Raw genomic sequence first — 21,124 nt, forward strand, 5'->3', positions numbered from 1 at the left:
AAGATGTTGCATCATCTGTACTGCTGTCTGTCTTCAATAAATCTCACTTGAACCAAAAAAAAACATCCCATCATCCCATGAGCGTCCGCAGAAAATTTTCCAGGGGGGGGTCAAGGAAGAAAACATATTACACAAATTACTTGTACCCACATTTTGGTTTCCACACAAACCTAACAGCTTTTCTATAAATATATAGAGTAGTAACTGTTGCACATGTATAGCATTGCCATTCTATTAGTGACACAAACTCCTTGTTTTAAGTATTTCCATATATTATACAACTTTTTGTGGTCCCACCAATATTTAATGCATAATACATTTCACTGACTTTACACCATTTTTCTGGTCCATTTTTTTAAAAATGGCAAGAGAATATTCTCTATTATGAAGTGTGTGTGTGCGTGTGTGTGAGAGAGGGAGTGTGTGTGTGAGAGAGGGAGTGTGTGTGTGAGAGAGGGTGTGTGTGTGTGAGAGAATGTGTGTGAGAGAGGGAGTGTGTGTGTGTGTGTGTGAGAGAGGGAGTGTGTGTGTGTGTGTGTGAGAGAGAGAGGGAGGGTGTGTGTGAGAGAGAGAGAGGGAGTGTGTGTGAGAGAATGCGTGTGTGTGAGAGGGAGTGTGTGTGAGAGTGTGTGTGTTAAAGAGGGAGTGTGTGTGAGCAGGGCCGCCATCAGAAATCACGGGGCCCCACACAACAAAATTTTTGGGGCCCCCCCTCACGACACCTCCCCTAACACGCCCCTAACCACGCCCTCATCTTAACCACGCCCCCCCACCACAAAGGTCACATGGACACATTCACAAACCGCAAATAAAATCATTTTGGCAAAAGGGTTATTAAGCCTGCCACCACATCAAGGTAGACTCTTTAAGCAGGTACCTGCTCTAACCTAAATTGCACTTTGTTTTACAATTATTATGTTTAAATTGTACCAATAAGAGCCATTTTGTTTAACCCCTTGGTCAAAAAACAACCAGTCCTAATAAGGACAATGGAAGATTGAAATGTGCCCATCTATCTAGCATGTCTAATGTATACACACATTTATTGTATAATGCATTTTATGTATACATTAAAAAAAACTGAAACCTAACCACTGGACAATTATACAGTGCAATGGCACTGTGATTGAAAACATATAGGCCATCAATAATAACTTTGATTAGTATAAATAAACAGATATACACCATATTTTTATAATAAACAAATTACTTTTATTAATATGAATAAATAAAGAACATAAGATATAAAACTATTTTTACTATAAAAATAAGAACTTTTATTAGTATGAACTGTTCAGAAGTATAAATAGAAACCTAGTTGTACATGATTCATGATCTAACCACTGGATGATTATAAAGTGCATTGGCAGTTTGTGATTGTTTGTAAACATATAGGCCTTATATAACTTATTTTTATAGCAAACAAAATAACTACTTTTATTTGTATGAATAAATGAGATATAAAACTATTTTTACAATAAAAAATAAGAATTTTTATTAGTATGAATAAATAACATTTAACTTTTTAGAAGTATAAATAGAAACCTAGTGGTACGCGATATAAAACTATTTTTACAATAAAAAAATAAGAACTTTTATTAGTATGAATAAATAACATTTAGAAGTATAAATAGAAATCTAGTGGTACATGATTGATGAAGTAACCAAGATACTCAAAAAGATATGACTGAAAGTGTCAAGTGCTTTGTAAAACCATGTTCTCCTGAAGCTTATTGCAAATAGTGATCTTCACAGGGCTCAAAGTCTCCTCACTTTACTGCTTGCAAAATCTTTGATAAGTTCTTTGAAATCCAGGTGATTTGCAAGTTCGTGTTCAATAGAAAGCATTGCCAGGCTATTCAGTCTCTGTTCACTCATTGTTGACCGTAGATAGTTTTTAATCAAGGACAGTTTGCTGAACGCTCTCTCTCCTTCAGCCACTGACAGAGGAAGTGTGATGAAGATACGAAGGGCAACACACACCTGTCCAAATATGCCTTCAAGCTGCAGGTCATAGATACAATTTAATAATTCCAGTTGACCAAGAGACCCTTCAAATGTTTCATTGTAGACCTTACGAAGATGTTGTAACTCATCCAGTAACGAGTCTGTAAGATCTTGAGGGTATTTGGCAACCAGCAACTTGGTGGATGCTTCTAGATCTTCATTTGTTAGCTTCCTCAACTTCAATATTGGAGCAAATAAATTGCATATTTCTTCCATTGATTTAAATCTCTGATTTAGGTCAGAAATGATAGTGTCCAGGGTCACGAGAAAAACATTGACTTTAAAAACAGCTTCAGGATCTTCCAGTTGACCAGGAGTTTGTGACTTCTTTCGGCGAATCTGTTGTGTGTTCATAAGTTCAGCCGGAATCTCCATGCCATCAGCAACCAATCTAGCCTCTGAGAGTAGAGCAGGCCACTTTTCTCTAAGAGATTTCATTTCTTCTGCCAATGCTCTTATATTTGCGGCTCCAATCTCCATGGAAACTGACCGTGCCTGCAGAATTTTGTTCCTCTCATCAAAACACTGTAGAACTTTTAGCCAAAAAGTTGCAAGTAGAATTGCACGGAAAGAAGAAAAATAATTATACAGCCCCACAACTTCTGACTGTGCATCACTTGTAAGCCTTCTAGAGGAAATTATCTTCTCAAGTGCTTGGAGAATGCTTGGCAGCTTCTTAGCGACAGGCCGAATTGCTTCAACTCTTGAACTCCATCTAGTGTCACTTAGACCATGCAGTGAACCAGCAATTTCCTCAGTTAGGGTATGCCACCTCTCAGGACTGTTGCTAAACAGGACGTACAATCTATTCACACTTCCAAAAAATGTCTTCACTTCAGGACAGCTGGATGCTGCATGCACGCCAACAAGGTTTAAAGAGTGTGCAGCACAGGGGCAAAAAATGGCTTGTGGATACTTTTCCAGGATTCTGGATTTTACTCCTTTAATTCTTCCAGCCATGTTGGCTCCGTTATCATACCCTTGCCCTCTGCAATCTTTGAGGTCGATGTTGTGCTCACGCAATCTTGATGTTAGCATCTCAGCAATTTCCTCACCAGTCTTCTGAAAAAAATCAAAAAATTCAAGAAATCTCTCTTGAATGCACCACTTACCTGTCTGTGAACATCTGTGCACATAACGTAAAACGATGACATTCTGCTCAGTATGGGAAATATCTGGGGAAGCATCGCATATCACTGTAAAATAGATAGCCTCTTGCCTTTCGGAAAGTATTGCATTGAGAACATGCCGTCCACACAGATTGATGAATTCATTCTGGGTTCCCCATGATAAATAATGAGCTGGAAGTTTTTTCCCTTTTTCTTGGCTTCTCTTCACTTTGTCTAGGTGCTCGTTTAGGACAGCATCATAATGGGCAATGAGCTCTAGGATACCGAGAAAATTCCCATTCTGAATGTCTCCAACTCTTTGCGAACTCCCTCTGAATGCCAAATTTCTTGAAGCAAGAAACAGAGTTACATCAAGAAGCCTCTCCAGGAGCACAGTGAATTTCTCTGCTTCCACTGCCAAAGTTCTTTGAATGTCATGGTCTACACCCTGTCCACCAACAGATTTCTGAAGGCATCGCCAGCTCCAGTAGTTCTTCCTGTGCTGTGCTGAATGTTCATGCTCTGGCAATTTTTTGTACAATTTGTGCCACTTTGACTTCAGTGGATCATACCCTTCCTTTCTGCAAAGAGAACTTCCTGTTTTATTGGCAGAGTCTGTTGAAAAAGCAAGGCAAGTTGTACAGTACAAGACTTTCTTGCTGTCGCTCCATCTTAGCCAATCCCTTAGGATCTTTTCACGTCCATTCGGTGATTTTGAATACAAGTGGAATTCACTAAAGGCCTGGCCATCACAATCCTTGGGCAAAGACTGTACAGTTTTCAAGAGATCTTGTTCACTCATCAATCCAGCAAGAACGATGTACTCTCTAGATTTACCTCTCAGAGTGTCTGGCCATAATGCTGGGTCTTTCCAGTTAACACCTGATAAACCTTCATGACTTTCAAATGCCTCACTCAAGAAATCTTCAGAGGCATTGATGCTTGACAGACTGCATGACCTATATTCTTCCATCAGCGTGTCATTAACAGCAGACATGTTGCAGGAAGCATTCTCTTCGATTTCTGTGGTGGGCAAGGAGATGTCACATGAAGGCAAAATGCAATTCTCGCTGCAGGAAACTGGCTCCTCTTGGACATTGTTTAAAGATGTGCTGACAATTGGCCCAATGACTTTGCCAGCATCCATACGATCTTCTCTTGCATCTTGACTGCCAGTGTTAGATTTTTTAAAGTATTGGAGCAATGGTTTCTTGTTTTTGATTTTTTCATCTTCATGCTCTCGCCCTCGCTTCTCCTTTCGTTTCTGAGATCCAGACTTATGGTGATACATTCTTGTAGCTGTGATGAAGGCCCTTTAAAATCTTACCTTTTTTTTATGCAAGGTGAATAAGATGGAGCCCACTTGTTACAAAGTGTAAACAAAATACCTCTTGACAAAAAAAGTTAAGCACAGATTATGGACACAAGGGCAATTACAAAAACAGCAGATAAAGTGCAAAATGTAAAAAGTGCAAACTGAAAAATAGTGCAAACCGATGCAAACGTATCACACTACGGACCAAAATCCTAGCAAAATTACCAAAACCCAAGGCAAAAATTAAGTAATACAAATAAACACAAGTGCAAAAGTATCAATGTATCACACTAGGGACCAAAATCCTAGCAAAAGTACCAAAGCCCACGACAAAATAAATAAAGTGCAAGTTTTCAAAAAATAAAGCTCTACAGTAAACCCACAGCAGAAAAAGTTAAAATAATAAAAAAACAGCTAAGCACAAGGCACCACAAAGCAGCTAGGCCTGTAAATGCAAAACCTATATATATTTATATACAAAAAAAAAAACTGTAAAGATGATGGCAAGCAAAGTAAAAGTCCTATGAAATGTCAGAAAAACCCAAAGTGCAAATAAATCTACATTATAGGACAAAAAGAAGGTATTGGAACCAGTATAAAAATAATGCTAATAAATCTCAAGCACACAACTAACAAAACACGTAAAGTGCAGAACTATACAAAAAGGAAACACCACCAAAACAACTAAAGAGAACAGCTGATACAATGACCACAACGACACAGAGATAATAAACTTTTATTAATAAAGTCAAGTGACAACAGATGTAAAACAACAACAGCAAGTGCAATACTTACCTGTTGTCTTCACCTCCGTTCAGCAGGAGGGCTTCAAGGCTGAGAATGACGTCATGCAAACAGCTGAGCCACTCCTGCTAAATACCAACAGTTCCTGTTCTTTTGCAGCTGTGATACAGTTTAGCTGTTTAAAAAAGGAAGGGAGAAAAAAGAATTCACATTATGTCTCAGAACTAAAAAAAATTGGTGGCCAAGTGTTTCATAACAGGATTAAAAAAAACAATTGGTGACTGGGAGACTTCTGACAGGACTAAAAAAAGAAAAAAACAATAAGTGTTCAGGAGTTTCACAACAGTGATTAAAAAACAATTGGTGACTGGAAGACTTCTTCCAGTATCAAAAAAGAAAAAACAATAAGTGTCGAGGAGTTTCATAACAAAAAACAATAAGTGTCGAGGAGTTTCACAACAGTGATTAAAAAACAATTGGTGACTGGAAGACTTCTTCCAGTATCAAAAAAGAAAAAACAATAAGTGTCGAGGAGTTTCATAACAAAAAACAATAAGTGTCGAGGAGTTTCACAACAGTGATTAAAAAACAATTGGTGACTGGAAGACCTTTTACAAGACCAAGAAAAATAACTAGTGACCAGGGCTCCTACTAAAGTTACATAAAAACACAATTCAGGGGAATACCAGAGCTAGATTGGCAGCCATGTGTCACAAAAAAAAAACACTACTGCAAGTCAGGGGCCCTGCATGGGGATCAGGGGGCCCATTGGGGGATATGGGGCCCGGCATGGGGATTCAGGGGCCCTCATTGAGGGTTCAGGGGCCTGCATTGGTGGGATATGGGGCCCGGCATGGGGATTCAGGGGCCCTCATTGGTGTCTCAGGGGCCCTGCATTGGTGGCTCAGGGGCAGTATGGGGTTCAGGGGTCCGCATTGGCAGCCAGGGTCACAAAAAAAAAAAACACTGCTGATCAGGCCCTCTGCAAATCAGGGGGCCCATTGGGGGATTCAGGGGCCCTCATTGGTGTCTCAGGGGCCCTGCATTGGTGGCTCAGGGGCAGTATGGGGTTCAGGGGCCAGCATTGGCAGCCAGGGTCACAAAAAAAAAACACTGCTGACCAGGCCCTCTGCAAATCAGGGGCCCTGCATGGGGATCAGGGGGCCCATTGGGGGATATGGGGATTCAGGGGCCCTCATTGAGGGTTCAGGGGCCTGCAGGGGCCCTGCATTGGTGTCACAGGGGCAGTATGGGGTTCAGGGGCCCTGCATTGGTGGCTCAGGGCAGGGCCCTGCATTGGTGGCTCAGGGCAGGGCCCTGCATTGGTGGCTCAGGGCAGGGCCCTGCATTGGTGGCTAAGTATGGGGTTGGTGGCTCAGGGGCAGTATGGGGTTGGTGGCTCAGGGGCAGTATGGGGCTCAGGGGCAGTATGGGGCCCTGCATTGGTGGCTCAGGGGCAGTATGGGGCTCAGGGGCAGTATGGGGTTGGTGGCTCAGGGGCAGTATGGGGCTCAGGGGCAGTATGGGGCCCTGCATTGGTGGCTCAGGGGCAGTATGGGGTTCAGGGGCCAGCATTGGCAGCCAGGGTCACAAAAAAAAAACACTGCTGACCAGGCCCTCTGCAAATCAGGGGCCCTGCATGGGGATCAGGGGGCCCATTGGGGGATATGGGGCCCGGCATGGGGATTCAGGGGCCCTCATTGAGGGTTCAGGGGCCTGCAGGGGCCCTGCATTGGTGTCACAGGGGCAGTATGGGGTTCAGGGGCCCTGCATTGGTGGCTCAGGGCAGGGCCCTGCATTGGTGGCTCAGGGCAGGGCCCTGCATTGGTGGCTCAGGGCAGGGCCCTGCATTGGTGGCTAAGTATGGGGTTGGTGGCTCAGGGGCAGTATGGGGTTGGTGGCTCAGGGGCAGTATGGGGCTCAGGGGCAGTATGGGGCCCTGCATTGGTGGCTCAGGGGCAGTATGGGGCTCAGGGGCAGTATGGGGCTCAGGGGCAGTATGGGGCTCAGGGGCAGTATGGGGCTCAGGGGCAGTATGGGGTTGGTGGCTCAGGGGCAGTATGGGGCTCAAGGGCAGTATGGGGCCCTGCATTGGTGGCTCAGGGGCAGTATGGGGTTCAGGGGCCCGCATTGGTGGCTCAGGGGCCCTGTAGCTCAGGGGCCCTGTGGCTCAGGGGCCCTGCATTGGTGGCTCAGCGGCAGTATGGGGTTCTGGGGCCCGCATTGGTGGCTCAGGGGTTACATTGGTGGCTCAGGGGACTTACCTGCTTGTGCTGGCGTCTTCTTCTTCCTCCAGGAGGGTCTTCTTCGCCTTCTTCGCCGTCTTCGCTGTCCGTTCGCCGTCTTCGCTGTCCGTTCGCCGTCTCCAGGAAGCACGTCCTCCTCCAGCGACGTCCTCGATCTTCTGACTGCAGGCGGCAGGCGGCGGCGGCTTAAATAGAGTTGCGCCCGTGCGTACTGACGTCACGCATACGCACGGGACGCAGCTCAGTGGAGAAAAAATGCAGGGCAGAGTTAGGTCGCGGCCGGGCCCCCTGGAAGCGGGGAAATCCACCGGGCCCGGGAGGACTGTCCCCCCAGTGACCCCCTGATGGCGGCCCTGTGTGTGAGAGAGGGAGTGTGTGTGTGTGAGAGAGGGAGTGTGTGTGTGAGAGAGAGAGAGGGGGTGTGTGTGTGAGAGAGAGAGGGGGTGTGTGTGTGAGAGGGAGTGTGTGTGTCTGAGAGAATGTGTGTGTGTGAGAGGGACTCCGGCAGGCCTGGACTTGGAGTCAAAACAGGCCCTGCCATTCCAAGTACTCAAAATTAGAGTAGATGATGGGTAAAGGAGCACCTGAGAAGAAATACAAGTAGCACAAACCAGAACAATAGTTACATTCCTAGAATTAGGGTGCCTTGTGTTATGGGTGCAGGGGCACTGATCAGAGCTTGACTGGTCATGAAAAGCCTCAGTGGGCCCATTACTCACCTGGGCCTCTAATGGGAACCAGTGTCTTCTGCCCCTATTACACCTTGCCAGTAACATACAGCTTTACAGTAATGGTACAGAGGGATTTGGGATGTTTTGTCCCCATGTGATTTCCAGTTCAGTGTATCGCCAACCAAATGCTCACTCCCAAATGATCACTCCCGTTCATTTCTAAATTAAATTTAATTGAGCCCTGGTGAAAGCAATTGGCATGGAAATGAATGAGGGTGATTCCAAGTGTTCATTTAACTATTAGTTTGTGCATTGTGTCACCAGGACCCAACCATGGTTAGCAGGGGTGTCTAGGGCCCTTGATTGCACCAATTAATTCTGTCTCTCCCAATCAGCTCCTTCATTCTATTAAAGTTGCTGCTGATTGGTGTTACTGGTTATTTATAAGGCACAAAGATATTCAGTAGAGCAGTATTGAACTATTAAGGGAAATCCAGTATATACAGATATATATGGCAGAGAGGGTTCAGTTCACAATCTCTTCTCTCTCTTTCTCTCCCCATAAAGGGAAATACGAGCGATTCCTAGTGATTCTCAGCGATTCCTAGTGGATTCTCAGCGATTCCCAGGAGCAGAAGGAGATAAAGAAGAAACACAAAAGTCTTTTTAAAGACTATCAACTTTCATCAGGAGCAGAAGAACAACTTGCCCAACCCATTGTTGGTTATTTGGAGGAAGGTAAGGATCTTGCATTTTCCAATCCAGGGCTGCCATCAGGGGGGGGACAAGTGGCCCGGGCATGAAGGGGGGCCTGGCAGTGCTGCATTTTTGAAAGATCTGGGCCCCCCTTAAGAGCGCCCATCATGCAGCCATTTCTAAGTCCCAAACAGCCGAAATGCGTAAGTGCCGAAAAGCCGAAGGACACAAAGTCACGAAAACAGCCGAAGCCAAAATCCCGAAGCAGCGAAAGCCCCGAAGCTACAAAAATGTTGTATGGGGCCCCGTGATTTCTAATGGTGGCCCTGTTCCCATCTGTAATATATATTACACAGTAGATGAGGCTGAAAAAAGACACACTCCATCAAGGTCTACCTTTTTATGTAACTGCTGATCCAAAGGAAAGTAGGGCCCTGATAGAAATAACGGCTGATTTGCGAACCAAATAAAATGGGATGGTATTGTCTTAAAATGGGGACATGGGAAGCTGGTGGGGAGGGGCATTCTATATACATAAGTAAGCATTTGTTTCTAATTGGAACCATATTAAAACCATAGTTTGCGAATGAAAAGGGTTCTTATTAAATAAGGGGTAAATATGCTGCTGTTTTTACCTCTTCTCTTTGTTTATTTGGGGTCTAACATTTTTACGTTAACTCTAACCTTCCCAAATCTCTATTTTATATCACAGGAACATCAAAGATGGGCATGAGTGCAAGTAGCCGGCTTTACTACCAGTAGCGCTATGAAAAGGTAAAGGTGCTCACAGCTAATTTCCTCATTTTAAAACCCCAGGTCCCAAGCATTCTGGATAACAGGTCCCATACCAGTGGGATTTTTAAGGATTTTACAGGGATATCACTTGCTAAGGTAAAAAAATATGTAGTCTGAGTTATCTAGTTTGGTTTTTCAGATGGTCCTCGGAAAAATTCACAAACGGCACATGATACCAGCACCACCAGCAGTTTCCTCGGTACCAAATACAGATACATCTCAGTCTAGGCACCAAATCCTCAGGAAACGGCAGTAAGTATGGGACATCAAATTCCACCAGTGATGACCCACTTTCACCCACTGCACTTTCACCAGCGGTGCTTTCAGCCACCGTAGTTCCACCAGTGGTTCCTCCCGTTTATCCAAAATATGTTGTTATACACAGGAACTCCTTTAAGCCACTTGGTAGACCCTGCATTCCTTTTCATTCCATCCCTGCCAGACTGCAAATGCCGGGAGGCTGCAGGCTGCCCGGGGTCCAATGGAATGGAAAGGAATGCAGCATTCATCGTGCGGTTTAAATGTGCCCATGTTTATGCTGCCATATTCCCTTCTCTTTCTCATCCTTTCACCGCAGTTCCTTACCTTACCATATTCCCCCCCCCCCCCTCCGCTTCCCTTCATTCAATGTGGCGCATTGATCGTGGGAGCAAATCCGATTGCCTTTAAGGGGTCAGGAAGGAATCTTATAGAGCAGGAAATGGTCGCATTGGTTATGTTTCTCCTTGGTTGCTAACAATGAAACTGAAACAACATATAACTGCTGTGTCAGTCCTACTATCATCCATAGGATTTATAGGAACCTATGTAATACTGAGAGCCAATAAACATCCTTCCCAAATCTCACCCTAACTGGCCTTCAGACAACTCCTCCCTTTGGGCCTTTGGAAAAGGGCCGGCCCCACAGTTTAGAAGGGCCGTGATGGTCTGTGTTGGTTTAAGGAAGCCATGGAAATTGAATATTTAGAGAAAAAAAACAGTTACATGCAGATCTGCAACCACATTCTGTTTTAGAATCATCATCTCATGCTTGTTTACATTAGTTGTCTAAAATTCCCTGGAATTAAGGAGGAATCTACTAATTTAGCCTATTCATTAGATGATAACAAAGGCAAGTCATACTGGGTTGCAGCTGGATTAGGTGGGATATTTATATAGACTTGACACTAACCAGCCTTTATCACACCCATTTATTAGTGTAAGAAGGTATAATCTATAGAGGTTTTATGAAACAGATGTTGAGAATCAGACTCCTGGAATGAACACAGGGTTGAACATAGCTAGCTGTACTGTATGGAGGAAGGTTATACAAGCTTAAAGTGCATTACACAATTCCCTCTGTAAAAAGCTGATAAAGCAACAGGGTAATACTGAGACTGTGGGTGGTTAAATGACAGCAAGACCAACCGTTTAGACATACAGTATGAATGAGGGTATTATAGATAAAGGGATCATGCAGGCAATTGGTTGGCGGAAGTGATGTCATGTGCACAGTGTAGGGGGCGTGTTTAGGTCAGGTGCCTAGAGTGGCATCAAACTTAAATACAGCCCTAGAAGAGAAACAAATTATCTGAAATTAAATGTTAGTACCTTAAAATATTCAATATCATGAAATCTTTACGAGCAGTAAAGGAAACGAACATCACTGCGTGTGGTATTTATTTCAGAACATGGAATAGTACATTAGCTCTGATCTCTGTTTGCAAGTGATATTTATTGTTAATGTGGCTACACTGGAGCACTGGAATGAGATACCTGTACTTGGATTCTAGATAAGTACACCAAAAGGGATTCTATACACTTACATATTACAGCAGAGTTCTGTTAAGCCCAGAGTAATGCCCAAGATGACAGTTTTATGGTATTTATCTTCACCAAAATGCATCAATTCAGGGGCCCCTAACTACTCAAAAGTGCTACACATTATACTTCATGTTTGTAACTCAACACAATACCTTTTAAAAAAAAATATATATATACTAATTTTTGAGATACTATCTAGGCGGTTTTTATTGTGCAGCATAGTGGGATGTCTAAGCAGTTACTGAATGAACAGAGTTTAATCTCTTTCATAAACCAATTACTCTTTACTAAATTTGTGGCGCCATTATCTTCAATGGCAGGCTTTCTTTCAAATCCGGAATACTTTAGCAAATGGAAAAAAGAGGCCGAACAATTATTTAGTGGAGCCTCTGGCATGCCTGTTACTACAAACACAGGCCCAGAATTAGACTCGCTGTTTAAAAATTTTAAGCGGGGGATGGTCAAACAGACCAAACTATGGTGGGAAATTACAGCTTGGGATAAATACCTAGGGCATTTCATAGTACCACGTGGTCTAAGAATTAAACTCTTTCCAGCTGAACATCTCTGTAATAATGATTTTTTGGCCAAATGGCAAGATATATTGACAAAGTGTTCATTAGAACTAATGCAATTAATTAAAGACACAGAAACAGCAAAATTTTAAGAGGTTAATGTTGATGTGGGAAATCACCTGAAAATGGTGCAGGCCCACAAGGAGGAGGAGGGATTTGTAAGGTTGGAAAAAGAATTACAGACCAATATTGACAAATTAGCGGAGGAGTTAAAATCACGAAAATGGAACAAATTTAACCGTGATAAGACTGACTTTGCTACAGGCAACATTTATAATATGACCTCAGAGATGAGACATAGAGGAAACAACAATAGATCACGTTCCTCTCTCACTGATGATACCTCAGAGCAGGGTTCCCCAACCTTTAGAATCCGTGAGCAACATTCAGACCTAAAAGGAGTTGGGGAGCAACACTAGCATAAAAAAATGTTCCTGGGGTGCCAAAAAAGGGCTGTGATTGGCCATTTAGTAGCCCCTATGTGGATTGTCAACCTAAATTGAGGCTCTGTTTGGCAGTGCACCTGGTCTTTATGCAACCAAAACTTGCCACCAAGCCAGGAATACAAAAATAAGCTCCTGCTTTGAGGCCACTCGGAGCAACATCCAAGGGGTTGGAGAGCAACATGTTACTCACGAGCTACTGGTTGGGGATCACTGCCTCAGAGAGTGAACAAAGCGATATAACCCTGAGCACACAAATGGAAATTTTTTTTAAAAAGAAACAAACCTATAATAGCAAAAAATCAACCACTCCTTCTCCCTCCTCCTCAGAGGCTCCAACTACCCCATCCACTTCTTCTGCCTCTTTTTTAGACATGCGTCACCCCAAACCGAGGGGGAATTTGAGGGACAGAAAAAGATGGGGATATCGGTTCAACAGATAGAAGGTCCTGACACACTACAGATCTTTAACTTATCCAAATTGAATTTAACTAAACATCAAATCACAGCATTACAAAAAGGATTATCCTTTGCACCTACAGCACAATTTAATCTCTTTAATTGGATTAAAGATTTACATCTTTTTGGCAGAAAACTTTTATTGTATAAGCACTTTAACAAAAACAACAATGAGACACAATGGTCCACAGAAGAACGTGAGGCACTGAATGACCTCTGCTCGCTCCTTGAGGAGAATGAAACATCCGTGACCAGCTTTAAAGGGCCTTTCACCAAACTAAAACCCAAAAGTACATTTACCCCCCCCCCCCAACGCACTGTGCCCTAAGGTGGAAACTTACATTGAGAGTTGCACCAAAGATTTAAAGCATCTCCAATGTCAAAATCACCATAGTAATCTACATGGTAAGAACATTACGTATAAAGTAAGTCTAGGTCTGAAACAGTACAGAACAACCCAGATACAGTAATAAAACCTAGTGATAAAGGAGGCAATATAGTGATCATGAACGCACATGGGCAGACGCCATCCCTGCGACTGGAGATACGAGAGCGTTAATGGGCCTGCATTCACAGCGATCCGTCCAAAGCTGCTCTGGCTGCGGAAGCGCAAAGGCATAACAGGTTAGGTTGTGTGGACGACATCAACAGGCAGGCTCCGGGGAAACCAAACTTGGTTAAAAAGTCCAATCTTTATTGAGCAGTAATAAAACACACTGTAGGAGCAGGCAGGGGAACAGCTTAACGCGTTTCGTGACCCAATGTCACTTCATCAGAAGCTAAAGCGCCCCCTACAGGGATCTAGCATATAAAACCATATCAATTAAAAATGCAAATTAATTTAAGACCAAAAAAGGCCACTAACATAATAATAATATAGTGATCATGGACAGATCCACATACATCTTTGAATGTAAATGCCAATTAAATGATACTAGCTGTTACGTGGCATTAAGCAATGACCCCATAAAACCTTTCAAACACAATTACTCTCTATACTCAAATCAGGAAGAGATAAGAAACCCCTTAGCAAACAAGAATTCGACTTTTTAGTGGTCAAATCCCCAGACATTCCTACGTTTTATGTAGTCCCCAAAATACATAAGAACGCACGATCTCCCCCTGGTAGACCAATAGTGTCAGGTATCGGCAGCCTTACCGAACCGGCTAGCATCTATATTGATTCAATACTCAAACCATTTGTTACAAGCCTTCCATCATTCATCCAAGACACAATGGATGCATTGCGAAACTTAGAAGGCATTACACTATGGGAAGACCAATGGCAAGCGAGCCTCGACATAGAATCCCTTTATATCAGCATACTACACGATGTTGGAATCACAGCTGTAACAGATACTTTGAAACAGAGGGGACAGCAATTCTGCGAACACAATGCCTTTGTAATAGATCTGCTCCAGTTAATTTTGACTCATAATTACTTTACTTTTAACAACAAATACTACCACCAATTTAGAGGCACAGCAATGGGAAGTATGTGTGCCCCATCGTATGCCAACCTATACCTAGGGTGGTGGGAGCGTAATTTTGTCTTTAGCGATGAACTAGGCAAATATCCCGAGATCATACTGTGGCTTCGCTAGATAGATGATGTCATCTTGGTATGGTCAGGCACCAAAAACAGTTTCTTAGAATTTGTGAGTCATTTTAATAGCAACACTATCAATCTTAAAGTAACCTCGGAAATTGATAGGGACACCATACATTTTCTGGACATAAGGATCTATCAGGGACCTCACAATAATCTACAGACTACAGTGTATAGAAAAAAGACAGCGACCAACAGTCTTTTGCATGCCAGCAGCCAACATCCAAGCAATACTATCAAGGGCATCCCTACAGGACAATATTTAAGGGTCAGAAGACTGTGTAACACACTCGGTGACTTTAAAATAGAGGCTAAAAAGCTATATGAGAGATTTAGACAGAGAGGATACACCCATAACTCGCTCAAAAAAGCATATAAGAGAGCTCTCACTACAGAGAGAAATTCTCTACTGACGGCATAGAGGCCACACATCGAACAGAATACTATGAAACATATCAGAATGATTGGTGACTTTAGTTCCCAACATAAAGCAAGCACACACATTCTGACCAAACATTGGCATATATTAAAGCAGGACAAGGATCTTAAACAGATCATTGGGGACGGTCCCCTTATCACTCTTAGGAGAAGCACAAACCTAAGAGACCAGTTAATAAGAAGTCATCTCACTCCCCCCCGAAAATCCTCATGGCTCACCAATACAACCCAAGGATGCCATAAATGTGGTAATTGCATGGCATGCCCCTTCATACTTAAGACCAAAGTGGTCACAGGAAGAAGGGACATCCCCAACTACATCATCAAACAGTTTATCAACTGTAAAACGACTGGCGTAATATACGTCATGAAATGCAAATGCGACCTATTATATGTTGGCAAAACGCGAAGAGAATTTAGGAGGCGTATCCTTGAACATGTAGGATATGTGAGAAACAAGCGAAATACCACAGTAGCAAATCATATAAATGATATGCATAAAGGAGACTCAGCATACATGAGGTTTTTTGCAGTAGAACATATACAACAGACCACAAGAATCGGAGATATAGACAAAAAACTTCTCCAAAGTGAAGCCAAATGGATATACTGGCTGAACACCAAAGCCCCGAACGGATTAAATGAAGGATTCACTTTTTGCCCCTTTTTATAAGATGTACTATCTAAATTCAAATATTTTATAAGCAGATTTATGTGGTGACTTGTGGTTGCCATGGACACATTCACCTAGTTACTAGATGACTCACTAGCGCTCCTTAACTGTAGTGGCCATGATAAGTAGCACGTCTGGCCGTCTGAAATTGAAACACCCTAGCAATAGTGCTGGAGTACCAATATGGACCCAGTAGTAAGGGCAACACATGCGCACTAGAGCAGTGAAGCAACTGCAGCCACAAATTGCCATATTTCTGGAATTTGCAAAAACGGAAGTGATGTTGCAAAATGTGCCTGCAGGCCACAGGAAGCGCCAGCGCAAACACGCACCGGACTAGTGCGAAAACAGAAGTGACATTGCGAAAATGCGCCCGCGCGTAACAGGAAGCGCGGGCGCAAACACGCACCGGATTATCGTCGAAAGCCTATTTAAACCTGAAACAATTGCACACTAATCACTTATGCCCCTGAGGAAGCCATAGACACGGCGAAACGCGTCGGGCTGGCATAGGTGGACAGTGGGATACCTAGCTCCCACCTAGTCCCTACGTAGACAGGCAGAATTGGGTCAGAGGGATTCACTGGAAGGGAGGGAGCGGGCAAAGGCGTGTTAGCTTGCATACACGCTGGTGTACTACTATTACTACTAGCCAAGGCAGACACTCAGAATCTGCACTTCAATACCACAGGTCCACTCTTTGCAGTTTTTAATTATGTATGTTTTTATGGACATGGTCCAGCACTGTCAGCAGAGGAGGCAGACAGTGGGTGTGTTTTGATACAAGCATTTTATTGGCTGATTAGAATAAAAGTTATATTTTAATTAATTACTTTCACACTTGTGAGGCTGCTGACCGAACTAGTTTGCTTGTAAGGGACTGAAGGTCGTATTTCTTTAATGTGTCCTGCTATCAGTCTCTTTACCCTGTATGTCCAGTTACTGAATGAAGCAACATTGCAGTGAGTTGGGATAAAGTGTATCATTTACATTATAGAAATACTTGAAGTCATATGGTGTCTGAGCAGCACATAACATTTTCACAGGCAACACAAAGACAAAGGAGGTTTGATAATAAAAATGTTTTCACCAGGTGTAATTACCTAGAGTCAGTGTCGACTGGCCCACAAGGATACCTGGAGAACTCCCGGTGGGCCCAGGTGTCAGTGGGCCCTCATGCTGCTAAACATTTTGCATATTTCATGGTTATTCTTTATTTTTATGAGAACAAAAAGACGAAATAGATGGAATAATAGATGATAGTATTATATTATGTAAAGAAAAGAGACTAGGAGAATAGAGGTTGAGCGAGGAAAGGAAGAATAATAGTACTGAGAGTGGACCCCCGGTCTAAGGTTTTTGGGTGGGCCCCTGGTGTCCCAGTCTGACACTGCCTAGAGTAGCTAAAAATTAACGTTACCTTCTGATTGGTTGTTATGGGTAACTAAACTTGGACTATGGTTAACTAAACGTTGTGTCTTTAATTACATTACCCCAAAAAGGCTCCCAAGTGGGTCACCTAGCATAAGCACTACAGCTTAGTATTGGTGATGGGCGAATCTGAGCCGTTTCGCGTCACCAAAAACTTGTGAAATGAAGTCAATGGACTTTTCTTGGGAGACAATTTTTCAACAAACCATGAAATATTTTTTTTTTAACCGTCAACATTTTTTTTACTATGGCTGTTTTTTTACTGGATGAAAAGTGGAGAAATATTTTGCTCATCTCTACTGAGTATACAGGGTCACCTGATGGACAATGCTCTACAGGGGCTATTATAAAATGTAGCTGATGTGTGGTGTATATTATAGTTTATATACCAGTGTTGTGCTGACCGTACCCCCAGTCATGTCACGACATATCTCTTGACTTGCTTGCTGAAAATGAGTGGGCAGCCATGTGGGTGCTAAGGAAGGACTGCCTGAGGGTGCATGGTGGCCCCCTAAAGATATTTGGGGGGCTCGCCCCATTCAGGTTACACAGTAGTGTCACACTTTTGTTGTTTCAGGCCTTCTTCAATGTCCAACAATTCCAAGCCCACATCTCTTGACAAGGTTACAGGTATATGAAAACAATGATGTAGCAGATACTCTTCAATAGTTACAAAAATACATAGTACAGAAATAATTTGTACACCTTGTGATCCCAGGCAACCTAAAAATTAATTATTGTTATACCTGCTTTTTCTTTTGTACGTGACTAGGGGAATATGATCGTGGCCAAGCATTCTACAAGGGCAGCTCTGCAAGACAAATACTGCAGGCTCAGCAGCTAGTACCACTGTATTCATAAAACAAATACACTGAACAACAATAAGGGATTTGTGTTGTTATGGAGGTATATGTTTTCGATATCCAGGATACAGTGTAGTCCCCCTGCTAGAAACATTAAGCTATTGATTCTAGATCTTACATTGACACATTCAGTGGCATAACTAGATGTTACCGGGTCCCAGAGTAAATTCAATTTAGGGCCTGAAAACATTGATTAATGGATACACATTCTACCACAATATATTGAAATTACTAGGGCCTTACTGGGTCCCCCAACTTTCTGGCCAGACGCCGGGTTTGCTTCCTCTGTGGATAGGCCCTGCACAAAATCACTTACTTTCTTGCTACATAAACTTCTGCTGTATCAAAAAGGTTTACTCCATTTTTATAAGCAATTGTCATGAGTTGCTCGGCCACCTTTTGAAAAGGTGAACACATTCATTTTGTTACTTGAGGTGTCACATTTGTCTCCTCTAGCATCCTTATTCTTTTAAATTATAATATTAATATATTTTGGTTTTCTACATATGACCTTAATAAGCAACACAAGTCTACATGGAAAAATGCAGTTAAACCCAGTAATGCAGACCACCAATACAAGCTTGCAACATGTGATAGTACAACATCTGTGAATGATGCTTTTTAGACTGAATTCTGGCTATTTAAGCTGACACAACACCCAGCCTAGCAACTGGATGCCGTCAGTATTATAATCTGTGACTGTGTGTTTTCCCTTACCTGTTACTAATAGCAGCCTATTCCCTGCATTTCCCTGTGATATGCTGTTCTGCTGCCAGCTCTTACCTTGCCTCTTACAGGCTTATTTTTTTTAAAAAAATCATAATTTAAAAAAATCCATTGAATAGCATCATGAAAAAAAATAATTACCTAAAATTTGTACTCCATCATTCTCAATAAACCTGCAATGAAAAATTGCTTACATTTGCTGTAGACAGCTCCCAGTGACTTCTATATGGCAGCTTTTAGATGCTGAAGTTTTACATTCAAGTTTTATATATTTCTTGTGCTCAATAAATATTATATATAAGAGTTTAGAGCATAACTGAAATCAGAGTTTTATAGCATATAAATTGAAATCAAAGCAAAAATTCAAATGCTGATCGCTCCCTTTCTATTGATTATACCCCACTTTGACCAGAGATTGCATAATACCCCAGCTAGCTTCACCTTTCTATTAATACCATTAGGAGAAACTTGATTAACTATTCTCATTTTTCACCCCCAAATCTAGGTAACTATATTCCGTAATTTAAAAAAAAAAGTGGATATTTAGCTTCAAGTGACTGATGCTCCAGTTTCATGGGCATCTGGTGAATAATAGAAATGTTCCAGCATATGCCGTTTGGGAGCAGCCAACAGTGACCTGAGGATTGACACAAACAATAATTGTTGATGAGGTTATGAGTGATAGCTGCTGTGCAACTGATTATGTCCCAGGGTTTGCATTGCACTTGTCATTTGTTGCCTGTAATTTACAAGAGAAGCCATTACCTATTTTTCCTCTACTGATTCTACAGACATAAACAACATCTGGAATTCTGTTTCAGAACAATCATTTGATAAGGTCACCGCAAGCTTACACTTTCAACATAATGTTACATGTCTTATATACCCACCCCTCCTGCACACAGGAAATTACCTACTCCTAGGTCAGATTTGAAGTGAACAGTGCAATAAATTCAAATAAATGTTCACTTTAAATCTGACCTAGGAGTAGGTAATTTCCTGTGTGCACTGAGGAGGGGTGGGTATACAACACATGTACCATTATAGATATGTTTGCCTTGAGAAAGGTCCAATATGGGACCGAAACGTCATGTCGGTTTTACATATAAATATAATTACTATTTGATCACGAAAACCCCCCGGAGTTTCTGGTCTTTCTTTACATATGGATTCCCTTACTGTGCACCTGGATTGAACACAAAAGATGGAGTGATGTTCTTCACTATAATATATACCTACCTTAATGTGCACCCAAGTTTTTCAATTTAAAATTACACATCGTTCCCAAGATGGACACAGGAGCCCAAAACAACGGGGAGTATAGCATGTTTACTACAGATGATATAAATCGTATTCTATTTACAGAGACATTTTAAAGATACATTTGGAGAACTGGGCCCAAAAGAGACTTTTCATGAACTATTGCGGTTACGCAGAAGGGAGGTGGTTTCCGTATTAACAATGTACCTATGATTGGTAGCAGCAATGCACAATTCTGTGATAAATGGTGCATATTCTGGATAAATATTCTTTGGAACTAATGCTGCATGTAATTGAGGAAACTGGCAGGGAGTTACGCTCAGGTAACAAGAAAAAAGGTTACAAGAACAGATGAACCGCTACAAATCGGAAATACTTGCATTCAAGAGATCTAAATACATGCGGGGGAGTCAAGATTACAAGGAAAATGACGTCTATCACTGGCGACACGGAGGAAGATCAAACTTTCAAAGGCGGAGACCGGGGATATGCAAAGTGCATATAGTGGCTGTAGATAACTACAGATTTACACGGTCACTACGGTTAAGGAAATACAATGGTCATAAGCAAGACCAGTTGGGCCCCACAGTTGATAGCACTCAAATTACGGAACAATTTTGATCCAGGTTCCACCAATACCTCTATTAAAACTTTCACACGTATGCTCAATGGAGCCATAAAGAACATGCCAGAGGGTTTGCAGATCAGGGGAAACATGAGCCAAGATGAACGGGAAGCATTAAAACAGTTGAAAGCCAATCCTTCTATAATAATTAAGACCGTAGATAAGGGTGGTGCCGTGGTGGTATTAGATTATGAATATTATCGCACTGAAATCTCATGTTATCAAAAATTAACCTTTGATCCCACAGTAAAATTTCAAGGACAACTGCGGAAGATGTTGAATGAAGCTGTGGCACACAATTGGATATCCGAGGAGCTCAGAAATTTCTTATACGTTGAAAATCCAGTAAGACCAATGTTGTACACATTACCTAAAGTACACAAAAATTTGTTACAGCCCCCAGGGAGGCCTATTATATCAGCAAGGGGATCACTGACGGAACAAGTGGCCAAATATGTGGATATGCTGTTACAACCCCTCATAACCCAGACAAGTACTTATTTGCAAGATACCACTGATTTTTTACAGGTAGTTAATGGCATTAAATGTGATCATACCAATTTCCTCTTTGTAACGATGGTAAACAGTCTATATACTGTAATTCCGCATGAGGAAGGTTTAAATGCAATGAGGGAT

The 21,124-nt window shown here is 42.2% G+C and overlaps 1 protein-coding gene and 1 long non-coding RNA gene across 2 annotated transcripts; one reads left to right on the forward strand and one right to left on the reverse strand.

Annotated features, from left to right (window-relative positions):
* Positions 1–1,212: 1,212 nt before the first annotated feature.
* LOC121400555 (zinc finger MYM-type protein 1-like) lies at positions 1,213–7,771 on the reverse strand. The gene is made up of 2 exons (XM_041583891.1): positions 7,440–7,771; positions 1,213–5,350 (listed from the first exon to the last, which is right to left on the reverse strand). The coding sequence occupies exon 2, from the start codon at positions 4,405–4,407 to the stop codon at positions 1,759–1,761; it is 2,649 nt and encodes an 882-aa protein (XP_041439825.1). The 5' UTR covers positions 4,408–5,350; positions 7,440–7,771; the 3' UTR covers positions 1,213–1,758.
* Positions 7,772–8,790: 1,019 nt separating this feature from the next.
* Positions 8,791–9,762, forward strand: LOC121400347. Its single transcript, XR_005965685.1, has 3 exons — positions 8,791–8,830; positions 9,501–9,562; positions 9,723–9,762. It is a non-coding gene; the product is annotated as an uncharacterized LOC121400347 (long non-coding RNA).
* Positions 9,763–21,124: the final 11,362 nt, after the last annotated feature.

The sequence above is a fragment of the Xenopus laevis genome, chromosome 2S (genome assembly GCF_017654675.1).
Source record: "Xenopus laevis strain J_2021 chromosome 2S, Xenopus_laevis_v10.1, whole genome shotgun sequence".
Classification (NCBI taxonomy): Eukaryota; Metazoa; Chordata; class Amphibia; order Anura; family Pipidae; genus Xenopus; species Xenopus laevis.

What these genes read in the sequence shown, in the direction of transcription:
- LOC121400555 (XM_041583891.1), bottom strand. Translation starts at nt 4,407, where the DNA reads ATGTATCACCATAAGTCTGGATCTCAGAAACGAAAGGAGAAGCGAGGG.